The sequence below is a fragment of the Topomyia yanbarensis genome, chromosome 2 (genome assembly GCF_030247195.1).
Source record: "Topomyia yanbarensis strain Yona2022 chromosome 2, ASM3024719v1, whole genome shotgun sequence".
In the NCBI taxonomy this organism is placed as follows: domain Eukaryota; kingdom Metazoa; phylum Arthropoda; class Insecta; order Diptera; family Culicidae; genus Topomyia; species Topomyia yanbarensis.
Window position 1 is genome coordinate 14256430 of NC_080671.1, and position 23355 is coordinate 14279784.

A 23355-nucleotide genomic window follows, 5' to 3' on the forward strand; every position below is an offset into this window, starting at 1 on the left:
CGTGGGCGCGAATTTCGACTCGGGTTTATGGACGATGTGGTTCGGTGTACGAAAACTCTGACTGAACACAGTGCTTCGGATGAAAGCTTAGCTTGGCTTAGTTGACCGCCTGCGAGTTTCCCCCGTGATTGATCAAAGTCTGTTGAAATTGCATATTGAACCAATTGTATGATACTTGAGAGTAGTACATCATACTCCACGTGCAACCTAAAGAGACTAGGATTATAGTATGATCAATTACGTAGATGGCCACGCCCATGCAGGTCAATTTTGGGATGGGATGGAATGTTAATTAAACACTTGTGACTAGTATGACCGAGGAATTCTCTTCATCATTTACAAGTGTCGTATGATCGGATTGATTTTAGTACGTAAAGAAATGAATCAGGATCTATCTTGGTAGATATTGTGATTTAGTTAAGTACTCACGCGCTTTGTCTTTATATTTTAGATCAAAATTTTCAGGTGTGCGACCTCCAGTAAAAATATGAATGCCGTTCGAATAGGCATTTTAATAATTATTCTTCCGCGGGGCGTTACATAAAAGGACAAAGCCGTGTGGATTATAATAGAGGTATCTATTAATCTATAGACAATATGATCTTTGTTATATGTACGAAGTCGCTCGCGATCAATTTTCGAGAATTTGAAATGAGCAATTTGAACTCCGAGCAACCGGCCATTGGGAGTATTTCTTCTTATTAACACATCAATGATCTTCCAAAGTTTGCAGTACACTAAGGTTTTTTTTACACGGTTTTTTTTTGCACGGTTTTTTTTACACGGCTTTTTTTACACGGTTTTCGCAATTAGCACGGTTTTTTTTTGCACGGTTTTCGCAATTAACACGGTTTTTCGCAAAAATATTCTAAGTCCTTTTAAAGGCAAAAGACTTAGACGATTTCTCAGCAATTTTTTTTGCACGGGTTTCGCAAAAATGTTCTAAGTCCTTTTGGAGGCAAAAAACTTAGACGATTTTTGATCAATTTTTTTTTGCGCGGATTTCGCAATTAACACGGTTTTAGCAAAAATCCTTATGAAGGCAAAAGACTTAGACGGTTTTTGACCAAGTTTTTTTTGCACGGTTTTCGCAATTAACACGGTTTTTCGCAAAAATATTCTAAGTCCTTTTAAAGGTAAAAGACAGACGATTTCTCAGCAATTTTTTTTGCACGGGTCTCGCAAAAATGTTCTAAGTCCTTTTGGAGGCAAAAAACTTAGACGATTTTTGATCAATTTTTTTTTGCGCGGATTTCGCAATTAACACGGTTTTAGCAAAAATCCTTATGAAGGCAAAAGACTTAGACGGTTGTTGACCAAGTTTTTTTTGCACGGTTTTCGCAATTAACACGGTTTTTCGCAAAAATATTCTAAGTCCTTTTAAAGGCAAAAGACTTAGACGATTTCTCAACAATTTTTTTTGCACGGGTTTCGCAAAAATGTTCTAAGTCCTTTTGGAGGCAAAAAACTTAGACGATTTTTGATCATTTTTTTTTGCGCGGATTTCGCAATTAACACGGTTTTAGCAAAAATCCTTATGAAGGCAAAAGACTTAGACGGTTTTTGACCAAGTTTTTTGAATGCAAAGAATTTCGAAGATTTTTGGAAAAGTGGAAGTGATTGCTTTTGGAACAGCATTAACGAGTAGATGCCAAATGTTCATGTCTGAGGCCATTTAGAAAACCAAGATGGCGACTTCCGGTTCAGTGTAATTCTCTGAAACCCCATCAATATGGCTATTTTTGGAACGAAATTGATGAGTGAACGTCAGATATCGACGTTTAAGGCCATTTTGAAAACCAAGATGGCGATTTCCGGTCCAGTGGAAGTCTCTGAAACCCCATGAATATGGGTATTTTTGGAACGGGATTGATGAGTGGCCGTCAGATATCGATGTTTAAGGCCATTTTAAAAACCAAGAAGGCGACTTCCGGTTCAGTGGAATTCTCTATAACCCAATCAGCATGCATATTTTCAGAGCGGGCCTAATAGAGCGCATGATAGAGATCAGTGTCAGAGGCCATTTGGAAAACCAAGATGGCGACTTCAGGTTCATTGGAATTCTCTAAAATCGAATCAATATGGTTATTTTTGGAATGGAATTGACGAATAGACGCTAGATATCGATGTCTGGTGCCATATTGAAATTCAAGATGGCGACTTCCGGTTCTGTGGAATTCTCCAAAGCCCAATCAATATGAGTATTTTTGGAACGGGATTGACGAGTAGGTGCCAAATATCAATGTCTGAGACCATTTCGAAAATCAAGATGGCTACTTCGGTTTAGTAAAATTTTCAATTACCACAACAATGTGAGAATTTTTGTAATAGCGTTAATGAATAGATACCGGATGTCAATTCCGGAAGTCATGTTTTCATCTAAGATGGTGACTTCTATTTTAGTGCCAAGACGATGTTTTAAATATAAAGACACGCGGCGAGAAAAACAGTAAATTTGGCTGCACGGTTTTACAAATTATTTGTCTGCTAGTTTTGGCAACCAGGAATATTGTGTAAACAGCGAGTGACTTGTAGTTTTAATGAATGCTTGGCGAATTCCTTTTTTGAAATATTTCCCACAATACTCAATCATGTAACTTGGAAACGCATTGATTTACGTTACTGAGCCTGTCTACATGTTTTTCGTTGCACTAGAAAAAATGTATCGATGATGCAGGATGCAGACATGTATTTCTTTTCATTTCAATCTCGATACTCCCCACGCATTACTTCCTAAATCCGCCATATTTGTTTACATTGCTAGTTTGGAACCGTTGTTTTGGGTTCGATTGGAACTTTTGGCTTCAGTCTTCGAGCATCTCTATAAGCATCATCTCTGCTTTAGTGTACATCTCATTCATCTTAAGAGTGCTTCTGGTGTAGTGGGCAAAAAAATCGACTTCTTTTTTATCCGCTTAATTGTTAGTATTGAGCCTCTAGAATCGTCTCCCGCAATCTCGGTGACCACGCTGAACTTCTTTTGTTTTAAACAGCCATGCATTCCTCGCGCGTATTTGCTGTGACACACGCAGATTTCAATCTATCGGCAACAATTTTCTTAAGACTGACAGCGATAAAAATACAGTGTGAACAATACACTTTAAACTACTTCCACCCAAATTTTTAAGAGAAAATACCAAATGGATTGTTTTCCACGTCATTTTTTCCGTGATGCAATTTGATATGGAGTATCATTTAATAGCGTTTTTTCGAAACCGCGTTTTTCAAATTGGTGAACACGATAACTCAAAAACTAATCAAAGAATAGACTTGATTTTTTTATGAAAATGCACAATATGTGTAGCCTGTCGGTGAACCACAGAAAACGGAATGAAAAAATTGTTCTCTCTATTATTTTGAAGAAAAGTGCACGAATTTTACAGAAAAATATGAGATTTTTCGGTTTACATGAAGCCATTTTCCTAAACTCGAACTTTTTTTTGGGTTCATCGAGTAACTACAAGTCTAAGCTTTACAAATTTTACTTAATTTCCTGTGTCAAACAATTTTATCAAGAGTCATCGTGTTAACCGCGGCGCTCCTCGACGTGGAAATGGTTGGACGTCTACTCTTGGAACGCTCGTATGTGTGGCTCTGCGTGGCTGCCGACCCTATTCTGCGCGGCGTGTAACGTGAGACGACTAATCTCACCTCACTCTACGTGACTTCACCCAATTCTGAAGAGTCACTTCGGGTGACGTGAGACTCCCATTTAACCGCAATGAGGAATCTCACCTCATCCGAGTCGACTCTCAGAATCGGGTGAGAAAAGTCACGTAAAGTGAGGTGAGTTTCGTCGTCTCACGTCACATGCCGCGCAGAATAAGGCCGTGCAAATATTTTTTTCGTACAGAATAAACGTACAAATTTAAAGCTTATCATTACATAAAAGATGCATTGTTCCCTTGCCTTCAAAATCGCAAAACAAAATAACTTTCGGTTTGAGCACTTTTCACCAGACGCCCCCCTTAATAATACAGCGAAGACCTGATTTTATTATTTCCCCCTGATTATGTCAGCTTTTTGATTCGACTTTGAGTCTCGCATGAAGATTCGCTCGATGAGCTCTAGCAGACGAACCAACTCAAATTCGAGTAAATCCATTCATGAGCACATTTTTCTTATCTTATAAATGCAAAATATACAAAAATAAATGTATCTTTTTGTTTTACGCTGGATATTTATACTAAATAATCAGAACCATCTTGGGTGTTACAATGACGCCAGACCTCTGGCAACTGCATATTTGTCAATCCAGTTCCAAAACACTCCATGTTGTGAGTTATACAGAATATCGCGAAGCCGATAGTCTCAATGTTGTATTTCAAAATGGCCTCAGACATTGATCTCTATCATGCGCTCATTAGGCCCGCTCGGAAAATATGCATACTGATTGGGTTATTGAAAATTCTGTTAGACCGGAAGTCGTCATCTTGGTATTCCAAATGGCCTCAGGCATCGATATTTGGTGCCTACTCGTTAACACTGTACCGAAAACAACCATATTGTTAAAGTGCGGGACAAAAGGAAACCTCAAGATCCGACGTTTCCACTTTTCCAAAAACCTAAGGAATTGGAAAAAGCAAAAACCGTGCTACTTGCATAATCCGTGCAAAAAAAACCTGTTCAAAAATCGTCTAAGTCTTTTGCCTTCAAAAGGACTTACATTTCTGATAAAACTCCGAAATCATCCCTTTTCCTAAAATCGTCTGTCTTTTGCATTGAATGTAACGCGGTTTTTTTTGCACGATTTTCGGAATCACGCGGTTTTTTTTTGCACGGTTTTCTGAATTAACACGGTTTTTTTTACACGGATTTCGCAATTAACGCGGTTTTTTTTACACGGATTTCGCAATTAACGCGGTTTTTTTTTACACGGATTTCGCAATTAACGCGGTTTTTTTTGCACGGTTTTTTTTTACACGGTACGTATCCCCCGTGTAAAAAAAAACTTTAGTGTACAAAGCAAGCGTACAAAAAGTATAAAAGATATTCCAAATGAATGTGAAGAAATTCACTGCGAAATGTTAATGACAAGTTGGCATCTTAACTCTCCCTATCTGACACGTTCCCATAATTGGATTAAATGCCAAATCGCAAACGACATGGTTATTATGAGTAATAAATATAATAAACACAACGACAACGGCTCATGATCCATCGGCGGTTCAAAACAAGAATAATAGAAGAGCAATACTGACAAAGATCGACTACCATATGAGAGGTTCAAACTCGAAACAGTGACGCAGAGTACTGCAGTTTTGGCATCCGGTGCCGCTACATTTTCTGACAGAGTGAAGTTCTAGAGTGTTAAAATATTTACCAGCTAGTGTCAGACCTTCATGAGACCTCAAGAAGTCACTTTTAGAGGTATTCATCAATGTAGATTTGTCGGTATGAAATGGTTAGTTTCATAAAAAAATGGCCTATTTTGACACCACTGCTCACAAAAAACTTTCTGTGCAATTCGACAGATTCATCTTAGGCCGATTAAAAAAAATCCCTACATGAAAGTTTGCTTTTTTTAAATACGGTTTTCAAACCAAAGATTTGAAAGGTATACCTTGGCGTGGAAGAGCCGGTATATTAATATATGCTGTTACTTAGTGTATAATTAGACTTCATCCTTTACGGTTATTGCACAACCGCCAGAAGAAACCTAAAACGTTGGTACACACTCGGGAATAGCGAATCAGAAAAGGTGACTATATGTCAGTGATTCACTAAATACAGAATGAATGAAGGCTATGAAGCAAAACCTTTAGGTCCAGGTCCAGCTAGGAACTCCTAGCATGTTGTTAGTCGCCTCTTGTGACATGGAGGTAGGTTCCCAGTGGTTCTATTCTTGGGTGAAATAGCGCAACAATTTTTTTAGCCCGCCGGACACCACACGGCTTCCAGACACCTCACAGCTTTAGCGTGTATAAACTTTATAATATAATTTACGATTAACTTTATGATAGAAATTGCACAATATTCGGTAATTTTTGTTTTTGTCAGAACAAACCTTTGACCACAGTTCAGTTTGGCCCTATCAGTGTTGCAACCTTCATTTTGTTATCGTCCATAAAATCATTTTTTTTATTTAATTCGTTTATTTGACAAGGCACGTTTGCGTTAGCTTAAAGGTGCTTTTTTTAATGTTTTACATTTTGAATTTCTTAACTCACGGGGTTACACATTTCAATATTATTTTGTTTTTATATAACGAAACTAAAAAAAAAACTTTAAAGCTAACTTATACAAATACAAGAGGGGATAATATAATATTCGTAAGATTAGGGGGACGGGTCATTTTGTGTGTTCTTTGTATAGTAATGCACTCTATGATTTTTCGAAGGGTGATTATTGGAGCAAGCAATTATTAACTAAGCAGAACATTTTACAAGTTTATTAACTAGAAATAACTAGAGGGAGTGGTTCAATTTCATTAAGATTAGGGGGATTAATTAGGGCTATTTTTAAGTAGTGATACGGTTGGGCATTACTTAACGAGATTAAATATTGATCAACTAAAACTAGAAGATAGGGGACACATAAGTTTTGGGAAGTTATTCAAGGGGAAGAAGGGGGGGGGGATGAAGTCCTACATATGTGTATCAGAGACATAGGAGAGAGGGGGATAATTGATATGGTGGTTCGGGTTTTTGGACCCGAAATCCGGACTCGACCCGAACTCGGATTTCGGGTCGGGTTCGGGTTTTGTAAATTTAAACTTCTCGGGTTCGGATCGTGTTCCTGGTTTTCAAATTTGAATTTGTCGGATTCGGGCTGGGTCCGCGTTTTGGTCCCTGGGCCAGGCCGTCCCTGGGCTAGGCCGTTGCATGATCCGGTTTCCTTCATGAAAATACATGAATTTCCACTATTTCAATGAATTTATCGTAAAAATATTGTGTGTTCTGTTCAAGCCATGAGCGGATTTGTAGAAGTTTGGAGTCGTTCCGAGATCTCAATTGCAGGTGTCGTAGTATCTCTACTGGCGCGCATACCGTACTAGCTAATGGTGTGAGATCAACAACGCGTCACAGAATCTTGATTGACACCCTTCGACACAAGTTTAAGTTCGACCGTACCAATCAGTAACGCGGGTGGCGTCGTGTAAACTGTCGAATACTGTAATAAATTATACAAAACTACTCTTGCAGGAATAATTTTCGATAAAAAAATTAGAAATTTCAGTACGATGGGCAAGTTTGTTTGAATCTGTCATCATTATGCCTCTTGTTTCCCCATGTGTTAATCGCCGATTTATCTTACTTTCCGGTTAAGATAAGGACGATTTATTAGTTTCTTAAAACATTACAAATGCTACGTTTGATAATAGTAAATATAAATGCCAATTCCTCTCACAAGTAATTCGTTTTGCCATAGGTAGATATAACTGGACACGTGCTACTTCAAGTTCGAGTGATTCTATAATGATTTTGGATGATTCTTTTGGATGAGCCTTGGATCCAGGTCGGGTGCCTAAATTTAAAAATCTTCGGGATCTTTGGTCGATTCTCTGTATAACAAGGTTCAGATCGGGTTTCTCGAATTATAAAATTTTCTGGTTCGGGTTTTCAAATTTTGGAATTATCGCGTTCGGGTCGGCCTCGGGTTTTACAAAATTTTCATTTCCGGGCTCGGGTTTTTCCATTTTAAATTGTTCGGGCTCGGGTCAGGTTCGGGTTTTTCAATTTTCAAAATCTTCGGTTTCGGGTTCGAAAAAATTGAAACCCGACCATCTTTAGTGGACAAGGTTGACAGGGGGAGGGGGGGTGAGATAAACTTTCAATTTCCGGCATAGGGAATCAACTACAAGGATTACAGGTTCCGACGGATGCATCATGTATTAGAAAGCCGGGCGGTCTTCCTCGCGCCGGCAGGGGTTCTTCCAGACGATTTCGTAGTACGGCTCAGATGCGGATCGGCGACACACTGCGTTGCGCGTGTGATGTTGTACTGTAGGTCTCGTGTTGTTGGGTCATTTGACAGATGTTTTGTGTCGTCTTGGAGTCGCATCAAACCATCGTTGGGGTACGGTAAGCGAAAGAGGGCACTTCTGAGAGTGATAAGAAAAAATATGATGGGGACAGCTAAATCTGGATATTGATGGTTTTTAAGAAGGTGTATATGAGGGACATATAAAGGAGATCGCGGCTTGCCAGTACATCTCGAACCGGGACATTCGGTGATCTTCCTCGGGCCCGAAGGGTATCGAATAGTTGAGATCTGGCAGAACAGTACTCTGCGCATGCTTAGACAATATGTTCGATATCGTGATAACCGTTGCCGCAAGTGCAGATACCGCTATCCACGACCCGAATACATTGGAGATGAGCGTCCAGCGTGTAGTGATTGGCCATGAGCCGAGACATCACGCGAATGAAATCCCGATCGAACCAAGGTTTCGGCGATACCTTAGGGATTATCGAATGTAGCCACCTTCCCAGTTCACCATTGCTCCATGAAGTTTGCCAACTTTCGAGGGTTCTCTGATGTGTAATACTGAAAAATTCGCTGAAGCTAATTGGTCTTTCATATATGTCACCTTGTAAAACCAACCTTGCGGAAACCAAATCTGACAGAAAGTCATTTGCTTCAACCCAATTGTCGAAGCGAAACAAGATCATGTTTTTCGAACAACTTTCGAACACAGGACAGCAGTGCAATCGGTCGATACGAGTTGTTGTCGGAGGCTGGTTTCACTGATTTTTGGATGGCGATGACCTTCACTTGCCTCCAGTCTTGAGGGACAATATTACCCTTGAGAAACTTATTAAATAAATTCAACAAGCGTCTCTTGGCAGAGTCTGGCAGATTCTTTAACAAGTTAAATTTGATTCTGTCTGGCCCTGGGACTTTATTGTTACATGCCAAGAGGGCAAGTGAGAACTCCACCATCGAAAACGGTGTTTCGTTCGCGTTATTGTGAGTGGACGCGGCGCGGTAGATCTTCTGTGCAGGAGCGGAATCCGGACAAACGTTCTTGGTAAAATCGAATATCCAACAGTTTGAATTTTCCACGCCCTCGTTAGTACTGTTCCGGTTTCGTAAGCGCCGGGCTATGCCCCAAAGAGCGTTCACCGATGTTTCTCTCGTTAGCCCGTCGACAAACCGGCGCCAGTAGCTACGCTTTTTGGCTTTCATCAAACTCCAGGAATCGGTACTCTTCCTCCGGAGGAAGCTCTTGAGTGGACTCGATTTTGTCGGATATCGCGGACGCGTAGCTCTTCCAATCAATATTTCGTGTGAGGTCATACAAAACATTGATTGTATTCGGTAGTCCTGTACTGTTAGCAATATTAATTACGATTGGCAGATGGTCGCTGCCGTGGCGATCAGAGACTACTTTCCACATGCAATCTAACCGCAGCAATGTCGAGCAGAGAGACGCGTCTAAGGCACTCGGACGCCATGGGGGGTAGAATTCCGTGTCATTTCGCCTGTGTTCAAAATGGTCACATTGAAGTTGTCCCAAAGCTCATGGATTGAGGTAGATCGATTATCGTCATGAAGGCAACCCCATGCCGTACCGTGGGAGTTGAAATCACCTAAAACTAGCCACGGTGCGGGGAGAAGTTCCGCAATATCACAAAGCCGTTGATGGCTAACTGAGGCTCTAGGAGGGATGTGGATGGAAGCAATGCAACGGGCCTTTGCCTTTAATTCTGGTTTGACAAGCGATAACTTCAATGCTTGGTGTCGAGGGGAGGTCGATTCGATTGAAAGAATTCCGTGACCTCGTTCGATGAATTAGCCATCGAAGGATACAATCGCTGAAAGGAGGAGTCATTTTGCAATGAACTGCATCAAGAATGTTTTTACTGCGGGGAGAAAGCTTATCAAGATGCTTTTAAGAGGGTTAGAAATAAATATGTAAAAATACAGTCCACTTGGGGTTTTTGATGTCCCTGGAAGTGCTGGGAACTTCTTTTCTGAGTTCCGGTTTCTGAGACCGTGAGCGACTTGCTTCGGTTTTGCACCAGTACTTTCTTGAGTAGTTATTTTGGGGGGCCTTGTAGAGACACCTTCTGGCCTTTACGACGAAACTTGGGAAAGGAAATGTTCCTCCTTTTTTATTGATTCTAGGCGCAGTAGAATATGTTCCCTCCTGGGGTTCACCACAGTCGCCTTTGTCAGTAGGCAAGTTGGTATAGACAATGGTAGCCCAAGTAACAATTGAAGTTTTATAGCACGCTACAAGTGCAATCTAAGTTTTATCAGTGGCTATAAAACTATCTTAAAACCACGATTGTTACTAGGGAGAGCCCGGTGGCGTAGCTATCTTTAGCATTTCTGCAAAAGATTGCTTAAACGTCTTTGAGGAGAACTTTTCGATATCCCGAACCTAATTGCTACTATGGGAGGCTCTGTATCCCGATTTTTAGCAATTTGTGCAGTTCATAACCCGTGGCGAACAGGTTGACGAACCTAGTCAAAGAGGAGTTAGTTAGGTAAAGCAGAACCGGCGAAGGTCACCCAATAAGAGTCTGAGTTGACGTATGTCCTCTTCCCATCAGTTGTGACTGATCCCATGTGTCAACAGACGCTATTCCGACTCGAATCGGAGGCGACCCCGTCACATTCAACCCGATTAGATGGTACATATACTTCTTCGTAAACGGCCCGTAGCTAGCAACATCATTTGCTTGCTTCACACTATTTGCTACTACCCGAAGCTTATCAGAGCGAGTTTTCAATATTTCAGTCACAGCCAAATATCGCTCCGTCAGAACTCGAGAAATCTGCAATAGATTTAAACATTTCCTCTCGTTGGTCCGCAAAAAGATTACAAATGGCCCGGTTGCGGAGGGTGGGTACAATTTCAGCCTTCATCCCACCATGACTTAAATCATTTTCAGGGGAAGTCATTTTTGCACGGGTCTATCATCAATCAATATTTGTTTTGAACCATGGCTGTTTACATGTTTAAATTTCATAATTTTTTGCCGTGCAGCGCAGACTGGTATTATAGACAAGAATGGGGAATGTTATATTATTGCGTTACTTAACATGTATATATAACGGTTATCAGGTAGCTTACTAGAAGAGAAACACTATTACTTCACTGCTCTGCTGGCTGAAAAATTGTAAACGCGCACACATAAGGGGGAACTCGTAAACGCGCATATGAAGCAGGGAAAAAATATTGAAACATCAACGAGGCGGAGAAAGCGCAGGATAACTTGACAGCGGATTATCACTATTCATTATAACGGAACGGATTGGAAAGATCGATCTATCGGTCCGAGAATCACCCAACAACTGAGGTCAACGCTGTTGATTTTTAGGAAGGTACATCCTAGTCTTCTGCTTGTATGTATCCGAAACAAGGTGTCGCGCCTGAGACCGCGTTTTTGCCCGACCAATTTTAGGAGCACGTTATGGGAAAAAATATTTCGGGAACTGCGATTATTTGGAATGTATTTTTCCAGTCCATCACAGTAAAACACGGTCGCGTCGATTGGAAACATTGTGCTTGAAAGCAACGTTTGAAAAGAAACAAAAAACGTATAGTATAGTGCGAGAGCAAACTTTCGATATTAACACGTTCTGCCCATCAGCATGGAAGCTGGATGGTAACGGTGAATCACCTTATAGGTGATTCGGGAAGCGAAAGCAAATAGCTAACCATCGCCATGAACATGAATCACCCCAATCCGCGTAAAAATCTGAAAGTAAACACATGATAATGTGGAAAAAAATTACGAAAATGATGACTAAGCTCCTTTAATCATAAAGATGAACCATCTTATTACTCGCGAAAAATCCAGAAATTAACCGGTAGTAAACTAATTAACATAATACCACGTAAACATGCATAGAAAGCAAGAAAATCGTAATTAAGTTCTTGAGATCATGGACCTGATTTATATAAAATTGTGCGAAAAATCTGACAGTGAACTCAAGAATAAAATATCGCGACAACGCGATGTGAATTTATGATAATCCCAACCAACCTTCGGAAAACATAAACATCCTTTAATTCTAACCTCTTTTAGTCGATATATTTGTTACAAATCAGCGTATCCCCAAATTATGAACAATAAACTAAAATTGATTTAACTTTCAATAAATATAAAGAATATTATTAAAACAAAAACAAAACATTCAAAGTATACACCAAATTACTCCACCAGCTGCAAGCTTGTAGATCAATTACGGAATCCTGTGAAATGGTCTAAAGTGCTATTCCAGCGGTACGAATGACAGCAACAGTGATTGATTAACACATTGGATCCTGCACGTGTTCTCCAATGACGCTCATGGCAGGCAGACACAGTTCGCTTCTCGGGGGGATTTTTTTTTCGCGAAGCCGCAACTAAGCATAGTTTGCTACTCTTGACTCGCCGGCCGCCATGTACAATTGCTACAAGTTTACCATCATCATCAACGACCGGCATCAGTCGAAGCGGGCGTTACATGGAAATGTTTATTCGAGATACGCCATTAGTTGGCCGGGTGGGAGTTTTGTGTGGCTTGTTGATTGTATATGTATGTACATGAACTTCCGTACCGGTGAGTCCGGATGCGGCTTGTGCTAACACCGACCAGATTTACTTTCACACACACACACACACACACACACACACACGTTCCGGTTGGAGGAGTACTTTCGTTCACGGGACGGGAATTTATCTGCTAGCAAGATCAACTAACGGTCGGGGACCGGAATGATTTGTGTGAATGTTCAAAACCGCAAAAACAGAACGACATAACGGATGTAGGTGCCGAAAACTAAACCAAAATAAACCGGTTCCATTGGCTTACCTACTGCTTGAAGTTTCCGGACAATGATCTGGGATGGGTTTCGGACTGGCAACTGGGGAAAGTTTTTTTTGTGTGAAAATGTGTCGGAATAGTAATTCATAACGCATAAAATGCATCGTTGTGAAATATAAATAGTTTGTAGGGGTGGATTTTGCTATTATAAAGTTGTTGGGCGGGTAGCAATATTTCAGTTGCTGCGGTTCAGCAAAGAATAATATCGCAAAATGTAGAAATGTTATTGTTCGAAGGTAATCTATCATCCAATGGCATTTTAGAGAAAGAGTTTCTAATTCCGAACTTTTAGAATTGATACGAAAATATGCCATGTGTTGCATTTATTTTTTCTGTTGTTTATCAAAGACGTCTACAAATGAACGCACTCTTGAAATATTGAAAAGGTGCAATGAATTTATGGACAAATATGAATCTTATTACAGGCTTACAAAAAAGCGGGCGTTGTAAACTAAATATCATTTTAAATAAAATTTAAAACATTTACCAATAATTCCAATCTGCACTCACCTGTAGTAGTTCAGCACCTGTGCAAATACACCCGGATGCCGATCGAAGAAGTACTCGTCCAGGATGGGATCATAGTTGGCCAACGCTTCGGTCAGTCGGGATAGACGAGTCGCTGGGATCTTCTTGAGCGTCGCCTTGTACGTTTCGTGCCGAATGCCACCGACATTCAGCACGACCCGGTGGTCGGAATCCATGTTGCTGTTCATATTTGTTGTTGTTGTTGTTTCTTACTTATTCTGAATAGATGGGATGTATAATCTAGAGAAAACTCGGTTCAAGTTTCCAGATGACAGAGCGTAACTCTAGTTGCTAACGCTACCTGTTTTAGTATGGCCACTATCTAAGTATAGACTAACTCTCAGCTCATTTTCACCTTGAATGATTAAAATGTGATAAACGATGATGCTGCCACTACCAGCTAGTTATGTGCTACATGCAGAATGCGCAAAAGTCACTTCTCACTCGATGAAACCGAATTTTCCACTAGAAACTTTCTATTTACACTCGTTTCACTACACGTTTCCTTTTCAATACAGCAAGATATTGCATTTATACTGTTGCTGATCCTGCTACTCTCGCTGTTGACTCTGTGCGAACCATCATAAACCGGTGCGGTGTATGGCAGCAGCAGGAAAAATTAAACTGCGAACCAACCAGTAAGTGCACTGGTAAACTTCTTGCGAAAACTACTGCGGGCCAATTTCTATTCCACTGCTACTGATGCAGACCGCCTGAACGTTCCGACATTTCGGTTGGAAGGGTGGGGAGAAAGTAAGGAAAATATTTTACGTCTTTTTCATTCCCTGCTTCCATCCTCGAGGGCAACCTATTTTACTACTACGGAACACAAAGAGAAAAATGTGCCAAAAATGGAATCATGTTCTATGATTAGTTAATCTTGTGCTATGGTGAGATGCTATGAATCGTCGAGTATGAAAAATTGGGCACACTTTTTTCATTGTGTTTGCATTTTCCAGATCCTTACCATCGTTTTCACACTGTTCATTTTTTACTATCACAAAATATCTTCTGCCAACACAAAAAAAAAACATGCAGCAGCTTATGACCACACGGCACTAAGCGCAACGATTTTCTCTTCATCCTTTTGGCTTCGAGCAGATCTCGCCGGTTTGATTCGTTTTCTTTTTTTCATGCTAGTGGAACTTCTTGTGGAGCACTGTCCTTCCGAAAGCTCAAGCTCGTCGACTTCTTCCGCAGACTTGCACACTACAGTATGTATTTCCGGCTGTAGCTGTTGACGTCAGAACATGATTTTTTCCCAATTAATTTCCAAGGGTATTTCGAAGCCAGAACCCCACTCGAAGTCAACAGTTATGTAAATAGCTTTTCATGTTTGCTGATTTTTATAGCATCCACCCTCTCACTATTGACACTATTCCGTTTTGAAATGATCCGGTGACACACTTTTCCTATCGGTAAGATTCTTTCCTATCCCTACGGTTGTATTTACCGGTAGTTTAAAATAGCTTGGAATATTTTTGGAACTGGAAAAATTTAAGTAAAGCAATTTAGTTTTTGTGACATGAAGGTAGGAAACAACCAAGCGTCGTCACCGAAACCGATTGCGATGGAGACGCATGGTCAGTTTTAATCAATGTACTCAATCGACTGGAAAACTTAGGTACAATAATTACTACCACAAAACTATTCGGACATTATAGGTTCTCGCGTTTATAACACCGCATTGTTTTTGTCAGCCTGGAGTGAGTTAGAATGAATAATATATGAACATTCAATTTCATTCGCACGCTTTCATTCTACCCATGCGGATTGCTGTTGCCTTCAAAGCGTCGAATGGTATGCGACTATTGATCTTACTCCCCGGTGACAACGAATAGTGCCGATGTGGTAGGTCTATTTCGCTGTCACGTCAGCTTCGTTTAGCCCTTCTTAACTACTTGGCTGCTTTCTGTTCGACTGTGATTGTAGACATGAATGTGACACATTTCGTTTGCTCCCTTGCGAGTCGGCTTGTACTAACAACAGCCCGAGGGAATATTTTCCTTGTCTTCAGGAATCTTAATCAACTGGTTGCTTGACTAGGCGGCCTGTAGAGAAGAAATGGAGAAAGGAATGCAAATGTCAGAATAATCGTGTTGGAACGACAAATATTACAATTAACACAATAATATCAAGTTAGTTGGTAACTGAATTTTGCGGATGAGATTTGGCATGGTTTTGCTGGTCACAGTAAACAGTTCAACTGTGTCCACAGTACTGTGGATAATGGGAGTTCGGAGGTCGACCCAAATAATTTCCTACGTCCAGGGCCGTAGAGAGAAAATACGGGCACGTGGGGTACAACGTATGGGCCCCACCACTGTATATTGCTCGTACACCACAAAGTTAAAGTTTGAAATCAATTGTACTTACTGATATTATGTATATTACACTAAAATTATATTGTTACGTTTCAGTTTTTTACTCTAGTTGTTTGAAGTGCCAATGACGTAGAGCTGTTAATACTTTATAGTATTTTGAATACCTCTTCCAAAGTTTTGGTGACTTTGAAATAAAAAAACATTTTTGTCAGTAGTGCTAGTAAAAGTAAAGAAATGGAAAAACTAAAAATGTATTAATTGCAAAAATTAAATCATTATCTAAACAGATATCAATGGTACAAGAAAAAACCGATTTAATCCACCTAGCAGTGAGATGAGACATTTCTTACACACTTCACTATTGGATTAGTTTGCAGAACTCACGAGAAGTAGGCACCCAACTAGAGGTGGGATGAAAACAGTTTCTAGTCTTGCACGAATAAAATCTCGAATAAACTGAAAAAATTATAGAAATCAACAAAACGACCGAAATAAAAAAGTAAAGCAAAAAATGAAATAATAGGTTTTTAAATTCATAAAATGAGTAGAAAAATTAATGCAAATCAAAATTATAATATACGCGAATCAAATTAGATTAGGTTATTAAATAAAAATTAGGATTATATTTAGAAATAGTTATAAGATTAACAGAATAAATTGACTCATACTCACAAATTGAATGAAATAAAACGAATGACTGAACATGAAATGCATAAAATTAAAGATATGAATCAAATGAATCACACGAATCAAATGAATCAAATGAATCAAATGAATCAAATGAATCAAATGAATCAAATGAATCAAATGAATCAAATGAATCAAATGAATCAAATGAATCAAATGAATCAAATGAATCAAATGAATCAAATGAATCAAATGAATCAAATGAATCAAGTGAATCAAATGAATCAAATTAATCAATTGAATCAAATGAATCGAATGAATCAAGTGAATCAAATGAATCAAATTAATCAATTGAATCAAATGAATCAAATGAATCAAATGAATCAAATGAATCAAATGAATCAAATGAATCAAATGAATCAAATGAATCAAATGAATCAAATGAATCAAATGAATTAAATGAATCAAAAGAATCAAATGAATCAAATGAATCAAATGAATCAAATGAATCAAATGAATCAAATGAATCAAATGAATCAAATGAATCAAATGAATCAAGTGAATCAAGTGAATCGAATGAATCAAATTAATCAATTGAATCAAATGAATCAAATGAATCAAATGAATCAAATGAATCAAATGAATCAAATGAATCAAATGAATCAAATGAATCAAATGAATCAAATGAATCAAATGAATCAAATGAATCAAATGAATCAAGTGAATCAAATGAATCAAATTAATCAATTGAATCAAATGAATCAAATGAATCAAATGAATCAAATGAATCAAATGAATCAAATGAATCAAATGAATCAAATGAATCAAATGAATTAAATGAATCAAATGAATCAAATGAATCAAATGAATCAAGTGAATCAAGTGAATCGAATGAATCAAATGAATCAAATGAATCAATTGAATCAAATGAATCAAATGAATCAAATGAATCAAATGAATCAAATGAATCAAATGAATCAAATGAATCAAATGAATCATTTAAATGCATAAATAAAACAAACGAATCAAATAAACAAAATAAGCTGAAGTGATAAAATGAATAAAAAGAAGAAAATGAGCAGAATTAAATGCATTGATTAAAATGAAAAATTGAACAATGGTAGAAGGTTATAAATTTATATAAAGAAATAAATTGAATCAAATAAATTATTTGGATGAAATGATAAAAACTGAAAAAGTAGTCAGATTGTAAAAATGAAGAAATTGAACAAATGAATAAACTGGAAAAATGAATAAAATGCATACAATGAAAACAATGAATAAAATAAGTTAGTTGCACAAAAAGAATAAACTGATCAGAGTGAATCCAAAGAATGAAACAAATAAAATAAGTAAAATGAACGCAGATGAACAAAACGAATAAAAAGATGCGGAATGAAATAATTAATTAAAATGAAATGGTCATATATTTGAAGCTAAAAACATTTTTGAATAAAGAAAATGAATAAACCGGATTGTAAAAATTTGAGAACCATTGCATCAGAAAGTTTTGAAATGTTTTTGAAAATCCCATCTTCTGAGAAAAGGCTAATAAATATGCAATGCACTTTCTAGGGCTTCCATCTTTTTTGGTTTTATTCTTTTTGTTTTCATGCTTCTTTACTTGACGGCGTCGTTTTAAGATTATCTGGTGTTTCTACTTTATTTTTGGACCTTAATTAATTATCAGGAACCCGGAACGTTCAATTTGCTTTGGAATTCGAAGTTTACTTTTTGGTCACATATTCCCGAAAAAAGATTTATGTGCAGAATAGAATTTACTGGTCCAATATTTTAACGCGCAATTGAATGTAGTAAAGTGAGACAAGGTCACATGTGCTTTCAAGTCCCTTGAACAGAGAACGACAGGGAGAATGCGATTCGTGAATGAGACAAGTTTCTAAGTTTTTATTTGCATTGAATTAAATAGTGTGAAATGTCTAGGCTATGTCGATAGCATAAAAGCCGTGCATTCAGTTGATTGCAATGCGGTCTATTTCCATTCATCCTTATAGCTTTCATATTGTTTCGTTCGGAATTCTCGTGCAGGAAATATGGATAATTAAGTCCTATACAGACCAATACTGTGAAAAAGAAATGGTTCAAACTACTCAGTATATCCAGATATGGACGACGATAAGTTAGAAGACACATTATAGTTGCATCCCCCATCGAGAGTGGGTACTTTGGGAGACTTCTTTTCCGGGATCTAATTTGTGGATATTTTTGGTCTTTGATCCGTTATTTTTCATGAAAGTTCGTACCAATACAACGAATGTGCAGCTGATACAACTCATGGTTCATTCGCCTGCGCAACGTTCCATCTTCCATCTGCACGCCACCATAGATGGTACGCAACACCTTTCGTTCGAAAACTCCAAGGGTGCGTTGGTCCTCCACGAGCATAGTCCAGGACTCGTGGCCGTAGATAATCAACTTCGTGCGGCGGCGAATTTTGTTCGACCGGAGCGTCCTCCGGAGTCCAAAGTAGGTACGATTTCCCGCCAAGATCCGTCTCTGAATTTCTCTGCTGTTATCATTGTCGTTGGTTACCAGTGAGCCCAAATACATGAATTCGTCGACCATCTCGATTTCGTCACCGTCAATCCGAACTCGAGTGGGAGGTTCACATTGTCGTCTCTAGAACCTCTTCCTCTCATGTGTTTTGTCTTCGAAACGTTGATGGCAAGTCCAATCCTGCTGGCTACAGCTTTCAGTCTTTGAGCATATATTTCATTCAAAATTCAATAGAGATACGAATAGTTTAAATATCGCACGTGGAATGTCTCTTTTGAAAATTTTCATCGTCAAACTTTCATATTACTCAGTTAAGCCAAATATTTTTCTGATATAGCCATGAATTTCCTTAATTATAGTGTAGATACAGGCTTTGAATACAATTGAATTAAAGTTGAGTTGATGTAGCAGCAGACAAAAAATAGTTTTGTTTTCTCAAACCTTCGCAATTACAATTAATAAATATTCCAGATTGGCAGAAGATCTTATCACATAACTTAGAAATGGATACAGAAATAGCTAGATAGATGCGATAGAAGAGAGAGAGAGAGAGAGAGATGGTTGGGGGGGGGGGGGGGGTGAGGAATGGCAAGTGATGGTTAATGCAGTGACATTATTTTTATAGGTATATTATTATGACATATTGATTTATTTCATTCTTATCATAATTAATGAAGGTAGTAATTTTTGCGCCATAACCAGTATAACCTAAATCTTGCAAAAGAACTAAATTTTCGCTAGATTTTTGGGCTTCAAACATACAGTTGCTTTCGGTGACGCCACAAGTATAATTATATGAGAAATCTTTTATCTCACTACTAGGTGAACTACTTGTTGATTTGTGTATTGATATACCATCCAACATTTACCTCATGATTGAACGCAATGCCTAATCCAAGGGATAAATACTAGAACTCACTGTTTCTTTATCAACACATTATTTTGTCTTTGAAGTGAACTTATATATTGATTTTTGAGAAATAGTTAATTTATTATAAAGGTAATTCACAAAATGTTCTCAACATCGAATTCCTTGAATCACGTAGATGTGTTTTCATACCCCGATATTCAAAATCGGTTTAGTTTTGCCCCTAAAACACCAGTAAAGCAACACTCTGTATGAAACAATCTCATTTTTAGTTAGTGGAAATTGGTAAGCGAGGACTAAAAATACAAAATGTTTAATGTCTCCGCCACTCGTGCACGGATTTAGACAATCTATAGCTTGTTAGAAAGGTATTTTGACAAGCTTTCTATTTATGTGCAGCTTGTGGGACAATATTGTATTGTTCGAAAGTTATTTGCAAAAAACCCGCTGTGTTTTGACTAAATCGCCCATATCTCAGAAAGTAAACAATATATCGAAAATCAAAGATAATAGTGTCAAATGGCAACGTTAGGCCTTTCATTTGAAACTGATTTCATTAAGATCGGTTCAGCCATTGCTGAGATAATTACATGACATTTTGTACATACATACATACACACATACACACACATACAGACATTGTCTCAATTTGTCGAGCTGACTCGGCCCTCCGGGACTCGGAAAATGTTTTCAAAGTTTGAGCGAATCCTATACATTTCTTTTGTAAGAAATGTAAAAAAGGGAAAACTAAATATTGAAAGAGTGCACAGAACAACTAAAAATAGCAAAATTAACCACATAAACAAATTAAAGTAAATTGTCAAAAAATGTACAATCAAAAATAAAAACCAAAGCAAAACCTTTAAAAATCGATAAAAGAAAACAGGAAACTAGACAAACAAATTGCAAAGAACAAACAAGTCGAAAATTATTGAATAAATGGTGAAAATAATAAAAAAAAACTATAAGGGGCAGCCCTATGGGGTTGCACGAGCTGTAGACGTAGGACTATACTACTTAATGTAAAATTCTTATTTTCTTAGTACATTTATAGTAATAATAAATCAAATATATTCCTTACGTATGGTTTAATCACAACCAATCAGCATCGAATATTACATATTGAACCAAAACTTCTTGGTTATCAGGTCATTTCATTTGTAGTAGGTGATCGAATCCGATTAAACTTATTTAAGAAGATCTGAAGAAAGAAGACAGAAAACTGTGACCGAACTAATAGCTGGAGCTAAATTTTTATAGCATAAGATTAGCTTGTAAAAACTTTTCGATTGTGTGTGGTAAAAAACCCGGACCAGTGAAGAAAAATCTAATTTTAAACAATATAATCACATTTCATGTATAGACCAAGTATTCTAGTTATATTTTGACATTATTGTAACTTTCCTAAAGTACGCATACAAATATAGCGAATGCAGTGGTCTTAATCATATATCGAAACTATAAATATACAAGAATCGAAAACAATTTTATGTATGGATAAGATGCGTTTTGCAACAGTTTTTCAAGTGGCAGTGTATTCATTCATAAATAGGCTTTGTAGTATGTACCTATTAGTAGAATCAAAATACTATAGGCTGAGTGGAAATGAATCACGTGATGCGGAAATGAATCAACGAATTGATCGAACGTAAATAATAAACTTTCGTTGTGCAATTTAGTAACAAATTAAATCTACCTACCTACACATTCGCCTCAAACATTAAACCCAAGCGCACAAATCAAAATGAATGAACGCTGATGATGATGGGTAGAGCGAAAGAGACAACTAATACCACGACACTATGTTAACCGTGTTTGCAAATGGAGCTCGCATGTACAAACTATTTTGTGTACGAATAATTATACATAAAAGTGTGCTGGAAACGAGCACAATACAAAAGTGTTTGAACGGAGTCGCATTCATTGGGTAGCGTACCTCCACAAGCAGTGTAACGGACTTCTAACTCAGCTACACTGGCTGTGAAAACACACAGCGCAGTGATCTGCTTCGCCTGCCGCTCAACAGGTTACTGAGCGTGTTCGGCAAAATCCGTCCGTTTAAATAGTCGATGATGACGTCATTCATAGAAGCGTAGCGCGCTAGGTACACAAATCTGTCGTGCTGGACTAGAGAAGCGCTATCTTCTGTGTGTAAATGCGCGATGTTTTGACTAGGTTGTTCATTATTTAAATTTTTAATGCCATAATATCAAAAATCTTTGGGTTTATCTATTGGAATCTATTTTTAGAAGTATTTCGGGGCGATATGCGCAAAAAAATTGAAAATTTATCGTGAGATGGCTGAATTATATGCGTTTAAAATTGGACCACTTTTCGTTACATACCATTTTTGTAGAATTTGCAACATGCACACCTATATCGAAAACAAAGACGTAGTCCTACGTCAAAAATCGGTAGATGTTGTAGCGGTCATGTCATATTCAGCAATATTTTTCAAATTTAGTAGAATCAGCCTGATTTGTTTGCGCTAAGAGTTAGACAACCTACCGTTGATCGACTCTTGTGCAACGCCCTAGGGAATACTCCTCTCCGCGAGGGGAAGAAATTACATTGCCTGTTGAGATTCTCCTGAAGACGAAAACCATGACGATCCTTCGCTTGGAATGATGGAAAGGGACAGATAGAGCCAAAGGTTAGCTGACAGAATAAAACAGCTAGTAGGGTCGTTGATCTCCGAACTTGTGCGAAGAAATTTGCGGGAAAATACGCGCTTCCTGTAAGTTCGTACGAAATTACCTTCCCTAATCTGAGGATTAACGCTGCTAGTCCATTTCGTCCGTAGTGAAAGTGCGCGTAGTTTGTCCGGTTTAGGTTTTCCATGTAGGTATAGTGCATAGGAAAGTTTGTGCAAACAAGCTACAGAAGAAGGTAAATGTGCTCAGAGTTAAGTGCCATTGACCTATCACATGTGCTAATGACCCCGTTGCAACAGCCAGACGGCAATCTTTCTATTCCGCACAGCGCAACGACGAACAAGAGAAGAGGCAAACAGAACAAGAGGAGCACACGCGCAATTCCAGCAAAGGACGAATTTGAACCCGGCACCGATACACCGCCGGAAGGAAGAACAGTTCATCGACAAACCGTTTTCTTCAACCACCGAAAGATCATCGCAACTTTTCCGGCAGTTTAAATCAGCATCAACCAGCATCCAACAACCGCTGGTCAGACCGATTGATGTGATCGCCCGTCATCGAATCAGCCACCGCATCGTAGAATGATCGACAGCAGCAGAAACCAACAGCAGCAGATTGGGTGAGTCGTATCGTCCTTGCTAGATAAGAGTGAAGGGTGGCGTCCAGGGAGGACGCCACAGTGAATTAAGCCATCAGAGTTCAAAACGCTCGAGAAGTCGTCCACGGACGGCTATAATTAGGGACGCGTCCATTAAAAAAGGTTGTGTGTCGGCCATTATGTTCTAGCCCAACTTTTTATGAACGCCACACACAACCCTTTAATTAATTAGCCACCCGGGTGCAGAGTGCTAGGCAATAGAGCACTGGATAAGTAAGGTGACGTCACTAAAAGTTTGGGAGGATTTGATGGAGAAAAGCACACATGGTCAATGAGCACAGTAGGGAGAGAATCACGCACACAGTAATAAAAGATAGGCCTAGAAGTTTTAAAACATGCAAAAATACAAACATGAAATTGAAATAAAAATCCTCCGTTCATTATCGTAGAATAAATGTTGTTCAGTGT

General features: G+C 38.5%; 1 protein-coding gene across 9 annotated transcripts in view; it reads right to left on the reverse strand.

Annotated features, from left to right (window-relative positions):
- Window positions 1-23355, reverse strand: part of LOC131684069 (potassium voltage-gated channel protein Shaw-like) — a 250442-nt gene that overhangs the window by 119911 nt on the left and 107176 nt on the right. For 3 of the 9 annotated variants that reach the window (XR_009304605.1, XM_058966605.1, XM_058966598.1), the window contains exons 2-4: window positions 14264-15347; window positions 13598-14009; window positions 13279-13536 (exon numbers count right to left, since the gene is read on the reverse strand). Coding sequence is in view for 8 of the 9 variants with exons in the window: in XM_058966605.1 (XP_058822588.1) it covers window positions 13279-13484 (206 nt within the window). In the remaining variant the exon portion in view is untranslated. Of the gene's footprint in view, window positions 1-13278; window positions 14010-14263; window positions 15348-23355 lie in introns of all 9 variants that reach the window. The other 6 variants (XM_058966604.1, XM_058966602.1, XM_058966601.1 and 3 more) reach the window with 5 other exon arrangements.